Consider the following 19,646-nt stretch of genomic DNA (forward strand, 5'->3'; position numbering starts at 1 on the left):
ATGACCCCTCACGACTCATCTTGTACAAACTGCATCATAATTGTACTCCCATGATGAATATGGGGTGTAGTGTTACAGATGCCATCTTGGTAGAAGCTGAGGGGGAGGACTGGCAATACTGGGTATGCATGAAGGGAAACAGCAACAGAATTCTCCATTTTGTATATTTCCACTAAGTTGCTTTTAGGCTGTTCTATTCAAAATGGGCAGTTTCTTGTCTCTCATTCAGCCTTCAGATGTGGAAATAACAGGTTAGTTATATTTTAGAGGGAAGGCCATTTCCAAATACTACAAAGCATGTAAAATGCTAGGAAATGCTTTTGCATTTACCGATTCTTAGTTTGAATGAGAACATGGAAACAGAATACAATATCTATTTGAAAAATGGAAATATTCACAGTCATTTTATTTTCACAGATTGCAAACAAAGTGACAGTGACCATAATTTTATGATGTGTGCCCTCCATTCCCCATGTTCACCCACTCCATGTGTCATCATTTGTTGAGTTTTGCCTAGTGACAGAGGATGTGGAAAAAGCTAATGTACTCAATGCTTTTTTTGCCTCTGTTTTCACTAACAAGGTCAGCTCCCAGACTGCTGCGCTGGGCATCACAGAATGGGGAAGAGATGGCCAGCCCTCTGTGGAGATAGAGGTGGTTAGGGACTATTTAGAAAAGCTGGACGTGCACAAGTCCATGGGGCCGGACGAGTTGCATCCGAGAGTGCTGAAGGAATTGGCGGCTGTGATTGCAGAGCCCTTGGCCATTATCTTTGAAAACTCGTGGCGAACGGGGGAAGTCCCGGATGACTGGAAAAAGGCTAATGTAGTGCCAATCTTTAAAAAAGGGAAGAAGGAGGATCCTGGGAACTACAGGCCAGTCAGCCTCACCTCAGTCCCTGGAAAAATCATGGAGCAGGTCCTCAAAGAATCAATCCTGAAGCACTTACATGAGAGGAAAGTGATCAGGAACAGTCAGCATGGGTTCACCAAGGGAAGGTCATGCCTGACTAATCTAATCGCCTTTTATGATGAGATTACTGGTTCTGTGGATGAAGGGAAAGCAGTGGATGTATTGTTTCTTGACTTTAGCAAAGCTTTTGACACGGTCTCCCACAGTATTCTTGTCAGCAAGTTAAGGAAGTATGGGCTGGATGAATGCACTATAAGGTGGGTAGAAAGCTGGCTAGATTGTCGGGCTCAACGGGTAGTGATCAATGGCTCCATGTCTAGTTGGCAGCCGGTGTCAAGTGGTGTGCCCCAGGGGTCGGTCCTGGGGCCGGTTTTGTTCAATATCTTCATAAATGATCTGGAGGAAGGTGTGGATTGCACTCTCAGCAAATTTGCGGATGATACTAAACTGGGAGGAGTGGTAGATACGCTGGAGGGGAGGGATAGGATACAGAAGGACCTAGACAAATTGGAGGATTGGGCCAAAAGAAATCTGATGAGGTTCAATAAGGATAAGTGCAGGGTCCTACACTTAGGATGGAAGAATCCAATGCACCGCTACAGACTAGGGACCGAATGGCTAGGCAGCAGTTCTGCAGAAAAGGACCTGGGGTGACAGTGGACGAGAAGCTGGATATGAGTCAACAGTGTGCCCTTGTTGCCAAGGCGGCCAATGGCATTTTGGGATGTATAAGTAGGGGCATAGCGAGCAGATCGAGGGACGTGATCGTTCCCCTCTATTCGACACTGGTGAGGCCTCATCTGGAGTACTGTGTCCAGTTTTGGACCCCACACTACAAGAAGGATGTGGATAAATTGGAGAGAGTCCAGCGAAGGGCAACAAAAATGATTAGGGGTCTAGAGCACATGACTTATGAAGAGAGGCTGAGGGAGCTGGGATTGTTTAGTCTGCGGAAGAGAAGAATGAGGGGGGATTTGATAGCTGCTTTCAACTACCTGAAAGGGGGTTCCAAAGAGGATGGCTCTAGACTGTTCTCAATGGTAGCAGATGACAGAACGAGGAGTAATGGTCTCAAGTTGCAATGGGGGAGGTTTAGATTGGATATTAGGAAAAACTTTTTCACTAAGAGGGTGGTGAAACACTGGAATGCGTTACCTAGGGAGGTGGTAGAATCTCCTTCCTTAGAGGTTTTTAAGGTCAGGCTTGACAAAGCCCTGGCTGGGATGATTTAACTGGGAATTGGTCCTGCTTCGAGCAGGGGGTTGGACTAGATGACCTTCTGGGGTCCCTTCCAACCCTGATATTCTATGATTTAGGTCCCAATCTCATTAGAGTTTCTGCCCTCTGCAGCACCTCAATTAAGTCAGTGGAATATTATCCATGCAAAGCATTTGCAGGATCATGGTCTTAGTTTCTAAGTTCTTTGGAACAGGGACATCATTACTGAGGCTACGAGTCTGGCACGGACGTCACAGCTTGCATGACTTTCCATGACTTCTGCAGTGGCTGGTGCTGGCCCAGGGGCTGCTTGAGCCAGGCAGCCCCTGGGCCAGCAGCAGCAGTTTGGGTGTGGGAAAAGAGGCTCAGGACTAGGGGCAGGGGTTTGGGAGGTGTGGGGGTGCGCTTACCTGGGGTGGGGGGCACCCCTGCAGCTCCTAGGTGGTGGAGCGGTCTCCCACGCACGCAGACCCTGCTCCCACTGGGCACTGCCCTAGCCTAGCCCCTGCCTATGCCACCTCGGAGGTGCAGGGATGGAGCTGATAGGAAGCCCCGCCACCACTCCCCCAGCATCAGCAGGGGTCCCGGGTCATCTCTCCCAGCATCCGCAGGGCCCCCAGACCACCCCGCCTGAGCACCCCCACCCAAGTTTTAGTCACAGTGGGTATTTTTAGTAAAAATCATGGACAGGTCATGGGCCATGAATTTTTGTTTATGGCCTGTGACCTGCCCATGATTTTTACTAAAAAATACCCGTGACTAAAACATAGCTTTAATCATCATTTGTCTGAAAAGCACCACACAAAATTATGACACTGTATAAAAATTACCTGAATTGCTCCCTGAATCCATCTCAAGTAGGAAGCCAAGGCATTCCTACAGAAGAGGCCAAATCCACCATGTAACATAGAAGTAACAATCTTAAACAAATCTCTGGGAGTATCTTTGAGAGCTGACATTAACTTTGTTAAGCTGTACTCTGATATCAACTGATCTCACAACTTCTGTTAATATTGGATCTACAAAGCATTAAAGACCACAAGAGGCTATGAAGCATTTTGCAATGTTATTCTGAAAGATCCTATGCAAAACTAGCACTGTTAACAAAATGAGCTGGTTAAAAAGAACTGCTCCAAACTAAAATTTTTGTTCATAAGAAAAGAGTGCCCATACTTACTCAGATAAAAGCCAGTATTTCCTGCAGTGTCTTTTCCACAATGGATCATGACTTGATAGCTGGTTTAATCTTCGACTTACATAGCAGCAGCTATAAATACAAGTCAGTGTTAAGTCTGATTACAAAAGTAGTAAAATAACGAAGGACAAATGCAAGTCAAGGTATTAACATATTTAAGATTATATGTCATGAAATGAACGTTAAAGGTATAAAATTTTAACAAGTTTTAACTTCATTTTTAGGGAGTGCAAAGAGTTTTAAATGTAATACAACTGTCATTAAAACATGCTGTAACAAGGCTGTCTTGTCCACATAAGCAAACAGAAGAAAATAAATGTTATAAACCATGTTACAGAACCACATTTTTAAATCCTGGTAGATACCCAAGCAAGAACAGGGTTTTCTAAAATGGTTTATGACATTTGAGGGGGGGGGCTGCACCCACTCCAGCCACAAAATAGTATTATGTTTGAGATAGCTGTTTGCACACTAAGTCATTTTTTTCCCCCAATTTTACTTTGTTATGAAATATCCTCAGCTTTGGGAAATTAGCCCTTTTGAAGCACCAACTATACATATCACTGGATAGACCTATCCTCTGTTTGCCCATATTGAATCAGGTCATGATCACTAGTTCCTAGACAAGTATCAACTTCCAGGCAAGTGATGGATACATTGATTCATCTTTATCTACCACAATGATGTCCAAAATAAAGTTACCTCAAAAGTTATCTATACTTTTTAGAAACTAATGATATTTTACTACTGGCAGTGTAAGACCTCTAGCACATATCTCCCAAACTGAAGTTTCCCATAACCCCACAATTTCTTTTCCCACACATAATAGACGTGTGTGTAAGAAGTTAATCATCCTGTTCTCTCAGGGATTTGTAACACCCCTGGCCAGTGCTCCTTCCACTGATCCATATGTATTCAACATCCTGAGTGAAAATTAACAGGTAATGGGATCTTTAAAGTATAGTGCCATCCCCGACCTGTTATCCACTCTATCCCTCGGAAAAGAGGTTATAATCAGCAATTTTAACATCCATTATATGGTTATCCCTCCAGGTTTCAGTAATTAGAGATACAAGGTGGGTGAAATGGGTCCAATAAAAGATATTACCTTAACCACCTTGTCTCTCTAACAGCCTGGGACCAACACACCTACAGCAACACGGTGTACAGATTTCAATAAGTGTCACTTAAGTTTCTGCTCATAAGAATGTCCAGGGTTTCTTGCCTGGTACACAAACTCAAAACGTCTTCTCTGTACACGGTTTGCCACCCCAACTCAATGTGCTCACAGCACTGCCCAGCCTGAACTTGCACGAAACGTTTCCCTACAGCGTCCCGGGAGGCTGGAGTTGGGAGAGCAATGTTGGAGCACAGGTGCGCAGAGGGCTGGACAGCAACCCAGTGCGGCTGTTCCGAAGCCGGGGCGGGGCGTGGGGGGGAAGCACCTGGCCCGGCGCGGGTCGCCCCGCAGCAGCACAGGACGGGACAGGGGGCGCCGCCGCGCCGCGCACACACGCTGGGGCGCCGGCAGCGGAGAACACACCTGTTGACGCATCATTAAGGGATCGCAAAATCCACTTGCTGCGCTACCCTCCGCCCCTCCCCCGTCCCGGGGCCCCCTCCGCCTGCCCGGCGATGCGCCGCACAGGCGCCGAGAGAGCACCCCGCTCCCCGGCAAGCCGCCCACGCCCCCCGGGGCCGCTACCGCCGGCCAAGGCGCGTCGGCGCCCGGGACACGCCGCGCCAGGGGCGCCGCCCCAGCCCCGCAGCAGAGGGCAGGTGGCGGCGAAGGAGCGTCTGGCGCCCAGCCTGCGGCCCGCAGCTCAGAAGCGCCCAGCCCCGGGGTCCCGCCCTACCTCAGGAGGTCCCGGTAGTCCAGGAAGCTCAGGATGAGCAGCAGCGGGTCGGTAGGCAGCAGCTCCAGGCTCAGGGGCTGCGGCTCCGGCTCCACGGCCGCCGCCATCTTGAAAGGCCTCCCTCCCTCCGCGCCCGGCCGGGCCGCTTGCTGCTGCTGCTGCTGCTGCCCGGGGAGCCCCGCCCCTCACGCCGGTTTGTTATCAAACGCCGGGGAGGGCTGGTAGGAGGAAGCTCTTAAAGGGGCCGCGCCTAATTCTGGAGCGCAGAGCGCCCTTCAGGCCAGCGGGGGCCCTTTAGGCCCGGCGGAGACTCCAAGGTGGGGGTCCTGCCCCACACGCCCCATCCGTAGGCCGAGTCTTAAGTGGTGCTGGAACAATGTTTATGGTGGGGGCGCTGAAAACCATTGAGCCAAACCGTAAACCCTGCATATGCTGGAAACCACTTCAAGCCAGGGGGTGCTGCCACACCCCCAGCGCTCCCAGTTTCAGCACCTGGCTTGCCCCATGGGTTGGCCCTTCTGGGGAGCTGCAGTCACAAGATTGGGCCCTTGCTTGTGGGGCGTCCTGCCAGACATGTCAAGTCTCACTCATTGGGTGTGATGGTGAGAGTCACTCTACATTGTCAAATATATTGATTTCAATTGCAACACAGAATACAAAGTGTACAGTTCTCACTTTATATTTTTATTACAAATATTTGCACTGTAAAAACAAAAGAAATAGTATTTTTCAGTTCACCTAATACAAGTACAGTAATGCAATCGCTTTATTTTGGAGATGGGTGGTGGTGGTTGGGGACTCTCTCCTCAGGGGGACTAAGTCATCTATCTGCCGCTCTGACCGGGGAAAACCGAGAAGTCTGCTGCTTGCCAGGAGCTAGGATTCATGATGTGACAGAGAGACTGCCGAGACTCATCAAGCCCTCGGATCGGTACCCCTTCCTGCTTCTCCATATGGGCACCAATGATACTACCAAGAATGACCTTGAGCGGATCACTGCAGACTACATGGCTCTGGGAAGAAGGATAAAGGAGTTTGAGGTGCAAGTGGTCTTCTCGTCCATCCTCCCTGTGGAAGGAAAAGGCCTGGGTAGAGACCGTCGAATCGTGGAAGTCAACGAATGGCTACGCAGGTGATGTTGGAGAGAAGGCTTTGGATTCTTTGACCATGGGATGCTGTTCCAAGAAGGAGGAGTGCTTGGCACAGACGGGCTCCACCTAACGAAGAGAGGGAAGAGCATCTTTGCAAGCAGGCTGGCTAACCTAGTGAGGAGGGCTTTAAACTAGGTTCACCGGGGGAAGGAGACCAAAGCCCTGAGGTAAGTGGGGAAGTGGGATACCGGGAGGAAGCACGAGCAGGAGCGTGCGAGGGGGCAGGGCTCCTGCCTCATACTGAGAAAGAGGGATGATCAGCGAGTTACCTCAAGTGCCTATACACAAATGCAAGAAGCCTGGGAAACAAAGCAGGGAGAACTGGAAGTCCTGGCACAGTCAAGGAATTATGATGTGATTGGAATAACAGAGACTTGATGGGATAACTCACATGACTGGAGTACTGTCATGGATGGATATAAACTGTTCAGGAAGGACAGGCAGGGCAGAAGAGGTGGGGGAGTTGCACTGTGTGTAAGGGAGCAGTATGACTGCTCAGAGCTCAAGTATGAAACTGCAGAAAAACCTGAGTGTCTCCGGATTAAGTTTAGAAGTGTGAGCAACAAGGGTGATGTCGTGGTGGGAGTCTGCTACAGACCACCGGACCAGGGGGATGAGGTGGACGAGGCTTTCTTCTGGCAATTCACGGAAATTACTAGATCGCAGGCCCTGGTTCTCATGGGAGACTTCAATCACCCTGATATCTGCTGAGAGAGCAATATAGCGGTGCACAGACAATCCAGGAAGTTTTTGGAAAATGTAGGGGACAATTTCCTGGTGCAAGTGCTAGAGGAACCAACTAGGGGCAGAGCTCTTCTTGACCTGCTGCTCACAAACCGGGAAGAATTAGTAGGGGAAGCAAAAGTGGATGGGAACCTGGGAGGCAGTGACCATGAGATGGTCGAGTTCAGGATCCTGATACAGGGAAGAAAGGAGAGCAGCAGAATACAGACCCTCCCTGGACTTCAGAAAAGCAGACTTTGACTCCCTCAGGGACCTGATGGGCAGGATTCCCTTGGAGAATAACATGAGGGGGAAAGGAGTCCAGGAGAGCTGGCTGTATTTTAAAGAATCCATATTGATGTTACAGGGACAAACCATCCCGATGTGTAGAAAAAATAGTAAATATGGCAGGCGACCAGCTTGGCTTAACAGTGAAATCCTTGCTGATCTTAAACACAAAAAAGAAGCTTACAAGAAGTGGAAGATTGGACAAATGACCAGGGAAGAGTATAAAAATATTGCTCGGGGATGCGGGAGTGAAATCAGGAAGGCCAAATTACACCTGGAGGTGCAGCTAGCAAGAGATGTTAAGAGTAACAAGAAGGGTTTCTTCAGGTATGTTAGCAACAAGAAGAAAGTCAAGGAAAGCGTGGGCCCCTTATTGAATGAGGGAGGCAACCTAGTGACAGAGGATGTGGAAAAAGCTAATGTACCCAAAGCTTTTTTTTCCTCTGTCTTCACGAACAAGGTCAGCTCCCAGATTACTGCACTGGGCAGCACAGCATGGGGAGGAGGTGACCAGCCCTCTGTGGAGAAAGAAGTGGTTCGGGACTATTTAGAAAAGCTGGACGAGCACAAATCCATGGGGCCGGATGCGTTGCATCTGAGAGTGCTAAAAGGAGTTGGCGGATGTGATTGCAGAGCCATTGGCCATTATCTTTGAAAACTCGTGGCGATCAGGGGAAGTCCCGGACGACTGGACAAAAGGCTAATGTAGCACCCATCTTTAAAAAAGGAAGAAGAAGGATCCTGGGAACTACAGGCCAGTCAGCCTCACCTCAGTCCCTGGAAAAATCATGGAGCAGGTCCTCAAGGAATCAATTCTGAAGCACTTAGAGGAGAGGAAAGTGATCAGGAACAGTCAGCATGGATTCACAAAGGGCAAGTGATGCCTGACTAATCTAATTGCCTTCTATGACGAGATAACTGGCTCTGTGGATGAGGGGAAAGCAGTGGACATGTTATTCCTTGACTTTAGCAAAGCTTTTGACACAGTCTCCCACAGTATTCTTGCCAGCAAGTTAAAGAAGTATGGGCTGGATGAATGGACTATAAGGTGGATAGAAAGTTGGCTAGATTGTCGGGCTCAGTGGGTAGTGATCAATGTCTCCATGTCTAGTTGGCAGCCGGTATCAAGTGGAGTGCCCCAAGGGTCAGTCCTCGGGCCGGTTTTGTTCAATATCTTCATAAATGATCTGGAGGATGGTGTGGATTGCACCCTCAGCAAGTTTGCAGATGACACTAAACTGGGAGGAGAGGTAGATACGCTGGAGGGTAGGGATAGGATATAGAGGGACCTAGACAAATTAGAGGACTGGGCCAAAAGAAATCTGATGAGGTTCAACAAGGACAAGTGCACAGTCCTGCACTTAGGATGGAAGAATCCCATGCACCGCTACAGACTAGGGACCAAATGGCTCGGCAGCAGTTCTGCAGAAAAGGACCTAGGGGTTACAGTGGACGAAAAGCTGGATATGAGTCAGCAGTGTGCCCTTGTTGCCAAGAAGGCAAATGGCATTTTGGGATGTATATGTACGGGCATTGCCAGCAGATCGAGGGACATGATCGTTCCCCTCTATTCGACATTGGAGAGGCCTCATCTGGAGTACTGTGTCCAGTTTTGGGCCCCACACTACAAGAAGGATGTGGAAAAATTGGAAAGAGTCCAGCGGAGGGCAACAAAAATGATTAGGGGTCTGGAACACATGACTTATGAGGAGAGGCTGAGGGAACTGGGATTGTTTAGTCTGCGGAAGAGAAGAATGGGGGGGGGGGTTTGAAAACTGCTTTCAACTACCTGAAAGGGGGTTCCAAAGAGGATGGATCTAGGCTGTTCCCAGCGGTAGCTGATGACAGAACAAGGAGTAATGGTCTCAAATTGCAGTGGGGGAGGTTTAGGTTGGATATTAGGAAAAACTTTTTCACTAGGCGGGTGGTGAAACACTGGAATGCGTTACCTAGGGAGGTGGTGGAATCTCCTTCCTTAGATATTTTTAAGGTCAGGCTTGACAAAGCCCTGACTGGGATGATTTAGTTGGGGATTGGTCCTGCTTTGAGAAGGGGGTTGAACTAGATGACCTCCTGAGGTCCCTTCCAACCCTGATATTCTATGATTCTATGAAAGTTGAACTTAAAAATATAGAATTATGTACAAAAAACCTGCATTTAAAAATAAAACAATGTAAAACTTTAGAACCTACAAGTCCACTCAGTCCTACTTCTTGTTCAGCCAGTCGCTCAGACAAACAGGTTTGGTTACAATTTGCAGGAGATAATGCTTCCCGCTTCTTGTTTACAATGTCACCTGAAAGTGAGAACAGGCATTCACATGGCACTGTTTTAGCCAGCATCACAAGATATTTACATGGCAGATGCGCGAGAGATCCATATGTCCCTTCATGCTTCAACCACCATTTCAGAGGACATGCGTCCATGCTGATGGTCCATAATGATCCAAAGCAGAGCAGACAGACGCATGTTCGTTTTCATCGTCTGAGTCAGATACCACCAGCAGAAGGTTGATTTTCTTTTTTTGGTGATTCGGGTTCTGTAGTTTCCGCATCAGAGTGTTGCTCTTTTAAGATTTCTGAAAGCATGCGCCACACCTCATCCTTCTCAGCTTTTGGATTGCACTTCAGATTCTTAAACCTTGGGTCAAAAATAGCTGTAGCTATTTTTAGAAATCTCACACTGGTACCTTCTTTGTGTTTTGTTAAATCTGCTGTGAAAGTGTTCTTAAAATGAACATGTCCTGGGTCAACATCTGAGACTGCTATTACATGAAATATATGGCAGAATGCGGGTAGAACACAGAGCAGGAGACATACAATTCTCCCCCAAGGAGTTCAGCCACAAGTTTAATTAACACATTATTTTTTTTAGTGAGCATCATCAGGATGGAAGCATGTCCTCTGAAATGGTGGCCGAAGCATAAAGGGGCGTACGAATGTTTAGCATATCTGGCATGTAAATACCTTGCAATGCCGGCTACAAAAGTGCCAGGCAAAAGCCTGTTCTCACTTTCAGGTAACATTGTAAATAAGAAGCAGGCAGCAGTATCTCCTGTAAATGTAAACGAGCTTGTTTGTTTTAGCAGTTGGCTGAACAAGAAGCAGGACTGAGTGGTCTTGTAGGCTCTAAAGTTTTACATTGTTTTGTTTTTGAGTGCAGTCATGTAACAAAAAAACTTCTACATTTGTAAGTTACACTTTCACGGTAAAGCTATTGCACTACAGTACTTGTATGAGGTGAATTGAAAAATACTATTATTTATTTTTATCATTTTTACAGTGCAAATATTTGTAATAAAAATAATAATATAAAGTGAGCACTATACACTTTATATTCTGTGTTGTAATAGAAATCAGTATATTTGAAAATGTAAAGAAATATGCAAAAATATTTAATAAATTTCAATTGGTATTCTATTGTTTAACAGTGCGATTAATCGCAATTAATTTTTTTGAGTTAATCCTGTGAGTTAACTGCGATTAATTGACAGCCCTAATTAAAATCCACTAATTTGCACTGCTTATAGAATTCTCACATGCCCTAGACTTTAGTATGAATTAGGACATTTATGCAATATTAAGCAGTGTACATTTTAAAACTATTAAGAGCTGGTTGGATTAAAAATCTGGGCAATTGGATGTCATCAAAGACCAAAGATGAGAGTCCCTGTCTTAACCAATGACCTAACACACTTCCTGTAAAGTGTCACCATTGGCCTTGAATCTCACTCTTTAGGGATGTAAATTTAACTCTTAAGGACAGCCAACCCTTGGCATCTCTGCCTGGCAGAGCCTCCCAGGCCAGACATGCCCGCCATCATTGCAGCTCAGTCCCATCCAGTTAGCACCCCACTAATGAGGTTCCTGCCATTCGGGGCAAGGCGCACACAAGGGAAGGAAGGGGGTGATAGGAACAGGGCAGGGGAGAAGAGGGTAACAATGGCAGATGTGGAGTGACACTGAGGTGAAAGAGACTGTGAGGGAGAGGGAGAGTTGGAGCAAACAGCTAATCAGTACAGGGGAAAGAAATCCAGTTAAAACTGAAGAAAGTTCTGCAAATATCCAGAAGTCCCTGTTTTGGCTGCTACTGGTCCTATGCATCTCTGATTTACACTTGTTTTACGCTGGTGTAACCCCATTTACTTCAATGGAGATAACTCCTATTCATACTGGTGCAAGTGAAAAGAGAATCAAGTCACTTTTGTACTCAGGATAAAAGACATCAGAACTTCGGATAACCAGGAGTTACAGATAACTGGTGTTCAGATTATCAAAGTTGGACTCCTCCACATTAAATTGTGTTTTGCTTTTAAGGGACAGGGTAATTAAGCCTCCCGCCCCTCCAAAAATTAAAATGTATAATAAATTGATCTCTCTTGGACTACCCCAGCCAGTGAGCATGCATAATCATAAATATTAGTAGGATCAGACCCACTGAAGTGCTCATCACCTCCAAGAACAGGCTCCAAATAAGAGCACCAAGCCACTGATGTTGCTTCATAGCATTATTCCTATATTTAGCACACCCACAAGAGTTACCTTTAGAAATGTAGTAGAGCGGATCCCATGCAAGACAGTCCTCAACATGAATATTTTTCAACCTTTCTCAGGTCTGCTATTTGACTGTAGGTCACATTGGGCAGTTATCCATGATTAGAATCCACTGGGTTTGAAATGATAATAAGAGCAATCAATAGTACACCTCCAAATTCATGAATTAAATAAATTAAATTAAAGTGATGAAATTGTGCAAGATTGGAAACAAATACAAATATAACATATTTTAGAATTTTTAAATGTGTATATCTTCCACATTATGTAAGAACCAAATTTCCCTCTCAAAGTTTTAAAAACATTGTGACTACTAGATATTGTAGTCATAATAACCAAAATAAATTTATAATTCTGTAGTCCCATGCAACCAAGGATCTCAAAGCATTTACAAGCAGTGAATGAAGTCTCATAACTATCCTGTGAGGTAGATAAATATGATTATGCCAGTTTTGCAGAAGGGGAAAAGAGGTGAGAGGTTTTTCGCAGGAGTGGGTGGGTGAGATTTTGTGGCCTGCGTTGTGCAGGAGGTCAGACTAGATGATTATAATGGTCCCTTCTGACCTTAATATCTACGAATCTATGAATCTATGACTAGTGTGACTGAATTTGAGAAAACTATAACACAGTGTGCATCCACACTAGCCATCTATTTGCAGTCACCCAGTGCATCATAATCCACAGCATTCTCCGAAAGTGTCACAGGGGGTGTGAATTGTTGCACCTAACTCACATAGGTGCTGCAGCACCCCCTGACTTGAAGTGGTTTCCATTATATACAGAGTTTACAGTTTTGTTCAATGGTTCTCAGCACCCCCACTATAAAAAGCTTCCAAGAGTCAGTGCATAATATCTGTGGTCTATATTATATGCAGTTCTCACCTTTTTGGTTCCTTCCAATGCATGATTCTGTCCAGCACAAGGATCCACACATGCACCCAAAAGAACAAGAAATAAGCCCTAGTATGATCTCATGCTGCCAATATAGATGCCATGGCAGAGAGTCACCAACCTCCCTCTGAAGCCCTCAACTTTGGGCCTGGAAACCCAAATTATTATGAAGAGCTCAAGGAGGTAAGAAGCTTGATGTCCTGTCCATGCATGCATTCAGTAATTTTATCAATTTAATTTCCTTGCTATTCTGTCTGCTCTCTTTTTTGTTGTTTATTTTGTAGGGCGGAGTTCCCTATATATATTTATTCATGCTTACTTATGCTTGTTTCACTGTTCACATTTGAATTTATTGTATTTGTATTAAAATAATTAGTTATAAGGCATTTTTGGATAATGGAATCCATCTTTTAAAATGGAGTCCGGTTTTGGTTGTTTACAACTCACTTTTTCGCACCTTTTCATTTGGCGGGAAACAGGGTTTGCTGCAGAAACTGCCTCTGAGGAGACTGGATCAAACCGGTCTGGACTAGAACTTTCGCGACACAGAAGGCATAAAAGGGCTGCACACCCTATCAGGGGGGCTGTCCGTCTGAGAGGCAGCTAGTGACTGTCACGTTTGCTCGGGCATCGAGGACTTCCTTCCCACCGATCTGGGTATCTTCCACCTGAATCCACTTACCTTGTTCCTGGTTCCAGTGATTGCCAACACCAGCGGTCTCCTAGTTCCTGGTTCCAACACAGTGAACGCCCTGAGCTCCAAAAATAACCCAGGGTTTACTTATTTTTTATGGAGCATGCATAATGTACTAGGTATTGTACAAAACATAGAGAAAAACAGGGTCCTTGCATTCAGGAGCTTACATATTAATTAGTCAAATAATGCTGAACAAAAACATAATACACTGGTTAATCAGTGAGTAGCCTCATCTGAGAGCAATGCACATATCTTTTTTTTTAATATGCATATTTGTCTTCATTGGACTAACATTGACAAGAGTCATGAAAGACATTTCAAATTACATTCTGCACAAGAAAGTTATTTGCATACTCAATTTGGGTCAAGGAAACAATAATGAACCCTTAGGAATATTTATAATTTTATTTTAGTTACAGCATTTGTCACTTTGGGTGATTTATGGTGCTAATAGGATGATAGGGTCCACAGTGTCTGTCAGCTGTAAAAGGCCTCCATTAAAAGCAAGGCTTAAAGCAGTGTCATTTTCATGATCTCTTGGAGAGTGCTTGGGCTAGATTTATGCATGAATTTAGTACTGGATTGAAAGTCCTGGAGAATGACGGTCCTTTTTTTATCCAGTGAACAGGTGCAGTGACCTTCACTGGCTCGTTATTGTGCTTCCTCTCTGACCCAAGGGGACCAATTGTTCAAGCAAGCTTGCAACTTACTTTTCACGTACACTTATTCTTTGCTGCAGTTTTCAACAAGGGTACCAATTAGTCCCAAATGGGATGATATTTTTTGGAGATTCAGACACCTGTCCAGTGGGAACAAGCCTGAGCCCACCTAACAGTCGTCAGACAGTGAAAACTTCAGGTTACTTACAGCTTGGGCTGGATTTGAAAAGGTGACATAGAGCTAAAGGGCTCCAGAGCCCATTAACAATCCCCTAAGTCATTCATTCCCACTGAGGGCTCCGCTTTTGAAGTTCCCAGGGGCACTCATATGACCTCTGTTTATCTCCTCTTGTAAAAACTCTTATCTGTCTTACACAGACCTCGCCACTTTTCCTAGTAGTACTCAAAACAGTTATTATAATGTAAACAAACTGTGCATGCTGGTACTCATTCTCAGTTCCCTTATCAACTGAACAGCATGCTCCTCATACACATATTGGGTCAAATTTACCCGTCATCTAACTCCAGGGATTTCAGGGAAGATATCTCTGGGCTCACTTGCTCACTCACCTCCTGAGCATACATAAAATATAACAACAGTATTGTAAACCACATGTCTACGTGGCCCTTCAGACTACAAGAGCGTGAAAAGCAGCACACATTAATACACTGTAATTTAGGTGGAAACTAAAAGATAGCTAGTTCACATTAACATAGTCCTCTTGAAACAGGACTATGTGACTTTTAGTCTGTGTCCACATGTGGTAGTTACAGTGCAGCATGCAAGTGCACACTGTAGTTCACACCCCTGTAGTCTATACTGTGGTGCTGTCGTCTAGACATAGAAATAGAATTCCCCCTTGATCTGATGTGTCCTTGTTTTGATGAACCTTGCTATCCATCTTAGACATTTTAAGGAGCTATCACCTTAGTGGTATCTAAGCACCACTACATGCAGCTCTCTGATTACTGAGGGATCCCGACTGGCAGGAGGCCAGTTGTCTCACTTCCATTTTGGAATGTTCCATTTTAATTAGGATAATCATTCTTTTTTTAAAAAAGGTAAACAAAATAACTGAATCTCAAAGTACTGGGAGGTTAGAAGCTTTGTTGAAATACATTGGTAATGATATATGGTGTGAAGGGCAGAACGTAATACTAAATGGGAACAAACTCACCCCCTACTAAAGTCAGGGGACTGTATAAATCAAAACATTAGGGACTAAAGTTGAGAGCTAAACTCCCCAGCAGGACTTTTGTATGGCTTCTTGCCAGCCAGGGGAAAGGTGCCTGCTCAGCTAAGATGCTGGAAGAGAGGTTAGCTAAAGCTACTGGAAGGGCTATGCCAAAGGAACTACCTGCTCCAACAGATACAGACCAGAGTCCAGTCTGCTAATACTAAGCAGGGGAAAAAGTTCTTCTCGCTACTGACACCATATGTCATAGAGACCAACTCTCTGAGTTGCCTTTATAAAAAAAACAGGTGCTAACTATAAATTATACCATAAGGGTCTTATCCTACAATAAAGTGATGATCACTGTCACTTCCTGAACTATGCTACTTCTTCTGCAGTTGCCTTTTTAAAAAAATCCTGCTTCTTGTGCCTCAGCTTCCAATTGGTTAACCTGCTGCACCTATGCTTCCAGCAGGGCGTGGCTAATCTGGCCCATGCAGTCATTAGTATCCTGGCAATCGTCTACGGTAGCTTTTACACAGGAGTAATGTTTTTGCTATTTTATGTTTTAGACAGAAAGCTGAAAGATTAAAAAAAGAAAGCAAAAGCCTGGCCTGCCTTTCATATTACATTCACCTTTTTCACTCACAAACTAACCGCACAAAACAAGAAGGAGAACTGAATGTGGTAGAACAAAGGTCCCTATCCACTGATTCTAGTAGCTATGTTACAACATCCCCATTGCTGGGCACCTACATGTAGCTAAAATCCCTAGGGCTAACTTCATCCCTCATTATTAACTTCAAGTGAGCTACACCAAGAATAAATCTGACCATTATAACAAAGTCTCAGGGTACATTAGGAATCCAGTGGAGATAGAGACTGTTTTGTTTTTTCACAAAAACAATTGATTGTTTTTTGTTGAAAAACCAAACACATTTTGGCTGAAAACCAAAAATTTGGGTTTAATTTTTTAACATGAAGTGCTTTCAGCATAAAAACTTGTTTAGTCAAAAACCCACTTTTCCATTGAAAAACAGTTTATATAGAAAATGTTTGTCCAGCTCTCGTACTGAGTAAAGTCTGAGATGGAGTCTTTAGCAGCAGTGTCTATTTCAGCTGTTTCACACTCCTGGCTAGGAACACAGATTAAGGGTTTGTAAGCATTACAACAAACAATGAATACATGACTACAATTAAGTGGTGGTGGGGAATCAAGTAGTACATATAATCATAAAAAATAACATAAAATTGGTCTGTTTATTCTAGCAGAAGGGGGTTCTCTAATTCACGGTATGGGTGCCAGAACCCTTAAATTTCAGCACTTCTCTCAGCCATATCACTTTAAAGGCAACGAACTGTCTTATACAAGAAGTGTATCATGAGGAGTCCACGTATTCTCACAGAGATTTAGTCTTTAAGTCTGCTAACACTTACGCATGTGTTTAACTTTACATACTATTAGTTCCACTGAAGTCAATGGTTTTTATCAAGTGCCTGTCATGCTGGTATCTGAGCATGTATTATTAATAATTTTTATATTTAATTTGCTAAAAGCCTCCATTAAAAATGTTTGGAGGTCCTTGGATGGACTGTGTCACAGACGTGCAATGTACTTTTATTAAATGACACTGTCAGAGCTTTTCTGGTTTATTAGGTACCTTTCACAGAGACACCTTCTTATTAGGCTGGAACAGAACAGCTCCCAGCAGGATGACACAGCCTGTTTATGATTAGTCTTAAATTTATATCAGCTTACCATTCATCTATTTGATACTACCTTTGAATCATAATTTAATGACCTTATCTTAAATGTTCTCTGATACAGTGTCTCAATCTCTCTTTTTTATATCTTTGTGTAGTTTCTTTTTTTGTCATGGAACAGAAGGTTGGATGAATTGTTCCAGTGTCCATTAAAATTTCCATTGCCTGCTGTGCAGTGTCTTCTAGGAAGGAGATGAACCTGTTGCAAATGAAATGAGTTGAGGCTGCATTGTATTTATAGAGCAGCAGAAATCTTTGTAGATTATTTTTTCCAAGAATCATGAATCTCCTTCAGTGTTACAAGTCACTGTAATCAATTAATAGGAGTAATATTTTCATTTTCAATTAAAATACAGGCCATGCACAGTCTGTGTGCATCTTAGCAGATGTTTAAAAGCATTGGCTCTCAGAGGTGAAATGTTACCTTATATCTGATGGGGGTGGTGAGAGGGTGTTTCAGGAGCGGAAAGACATGTTAAAGTGCAGCACTTCAGACTGTCTTCTTTTCTGAATTTACAGCATTAGACTGGCAGCTGTATAAATGAATGATAGACTGCAATGTTCTTTTCCAAGCAGGCTATGAAATGAGGGAGCCTTCAGTTTTGTGCTGATGTGTCTAGAATTCAAATAATTTGTTTCTTGGGTATAATGACAATCGGAAGCACGGTATTACCTTGAGAAAAGAGATGGGAGAGACAGCTGCAGTACCCTGTACTCATGAAAGATATTGCATTAGCAACTGCTTCCCAATTACTCTCTCCACTGAAAACTCTATTATGCTGGGCTCTTATTGCCTTTATTCAAGGGCACAAAATTAAAAAGTGATATTGCTGGCACTACTCTCATCTTCTTACCATGACATTAAATAATTGGACAATGAAAGAAAATGTTGAATGATGCTGATATTAAACACATCTAAAGGACAATGCATCTGAACATCAGCTGATGAAGTAATGTCCACATTATTATGCATTCCCTTCTACTACTTTAAAATAAATTGTTTTTATTTTTGTTGTTGGTGATGGAACATTTTCTTTTCCTGTAATTGCTGGAGAGATGCCCTGTTTTAAGGAATATACTTGTGAAGGGATGTGGGTGAGATGCTTCTCAAGTTAACACCCTCACTGTATTGGTCCTTTCTGTTAAAGGAGTAGGACATCTACTGCCTTTTTCACATGGATCTAGGGAATCAAATTCACTAATGACTCCAGGGTGGTGTAAGTTACACTTTGCTGAGTCAAAAAACTGGTGTAAATTGTGAAGGATAACTTGCATCAATTTGGCATACATTGGGTGAGCAAAATGAGTGTAATCTACACACAGAGGGGGAAGAAGTGGGGAGTTTAGAAGCAAAAAGGAACTGTTAGGAATGTGCACAATTAGGTTTCTTGTAGGGTCAGGTGGGGTGGAACACGCATTATTTTACACGTTACAGTTGCTTTTTAATTACCTCCTCTCACACCTTCCCTCCCCCAACACACACATGCATACTCCTTGCTCCATGGTGTGTAAGGACATATTGACATGGGAAAGTTTTACCAGTTATATTGGTATGGGTATAAACATACAGTTATACCACTATAACCCCCTTATTCTGGTTTAAGAGAGTCTTTTTACAGTTTAGCTTAATCCTTTTCCCAGATGACAAGCTAAACCAAAAAACTGACCTTATATGAGAATAAATGTCCACAGAGGGGGGTAGGGAGGAAGAGTTGTGTTATATTATATCTAACTAAATTCATATTTTAGGTTATACTGAAAAATCTTTCCCCTGTTAACAAGAAACTTTACAAAAGTCAGTCAGTGTTATTATCCCTGTTTTACAGATAGGAAGTTTAGGATGATGTAAATATTCCACTGAATATTTAAGTGACTTGCCAAAAGTCATACACAAAATCACTCTCAGAGGTGGAAACAGAATACAGATCTTCTGACTACCAGAACCTGTTGTAAACACTAAAACCACATCATTTCCATGGACAATTGAAATCATTATTCAACATCAATCTATTCAATATCAATCTAGCTAGTAATAAAATTATTTATATTAGTATTTCAGACAAGCATCTATATGAGACAGGATCTCTGCAATTAGTCCTCCTTTTTAAGGGATGCCCAATGTATGAGTCAAACTCACAAATTATACACCATTAAATGAGTAGGAAATAATTATCAAAGCTTTCACTTCTTTGGAGATCATTATCTCAATGCTGCTTTCACCACACTGATCAGTTTTATACTGATGTAACGCCATGAACTTCAATGGAATTATTCATCCTGGATTTACATCATCCTAAATGAGATCTGAATCCACTCAGTACCTCTTTTGTAGCAATACAGAGAAGCCAAAAACACAGTGCTTATTTCTGTCAAAGTGAATCTAACTTTGTTACGTGTTTCTGCTAATGTAGTCATAACTGTCAACCAAGGTTCTTAAGTAGCAACAATCTACAGCCTAATGAAAACACATGGAAACCAGTCAGGGGTCCCTCAGCCAGCAGGTAAGTCTGACACACCAAAGGTCCAGAATGCCTAGTGCTTACTGCTCTGTACTATCATTCAGA

The 19,646-nt window shown here is 43.7% G+C and overlaps 1 protein-coding gene across 1 annotated transcript in view; it reads right to left on the minus strand.

Moving 5' to 3' along the window:
• The window catches only part of FBXO3 (F-box protein 3), a 38,719-nt gene extending 33,357 nt beyond the window's left edge, over nt 1–5,362 (minus strand). The window contains exons 1-2 of the mRNA XM_074955250.1: nt 5,182–5,362; nt 3,308–3,397 (exon numbers count right to left, since the gene is read on the minus strand). Coding sequence (XP_074811351.1) covers nt 3,308–3,397; nt 5,182–5,288 — 197 coding nt within the window. The 5' untranslated portion in view covers nt 5,289–5,362. The remainder of the gene's footprint in view (nt 1–3,307; nt 3,398–5,181) is intronic.
• Nucleotides 5,363–19,646: the final 14,284 nt, after the last annotated feature.

This window comes from Natator depressus, chromosome 6 (assembly GCF_965152275.1).
Source record: "Natator depressus isolate rNatDep1 chromosome 6, rNatDep2.hap1, whole genome shotgun sequence".
Taxonomy (NCBI): Eukaryota; Metazoa; Chordata; order Testudines; family Cheloniidae; genus Natator; species Natator depressus.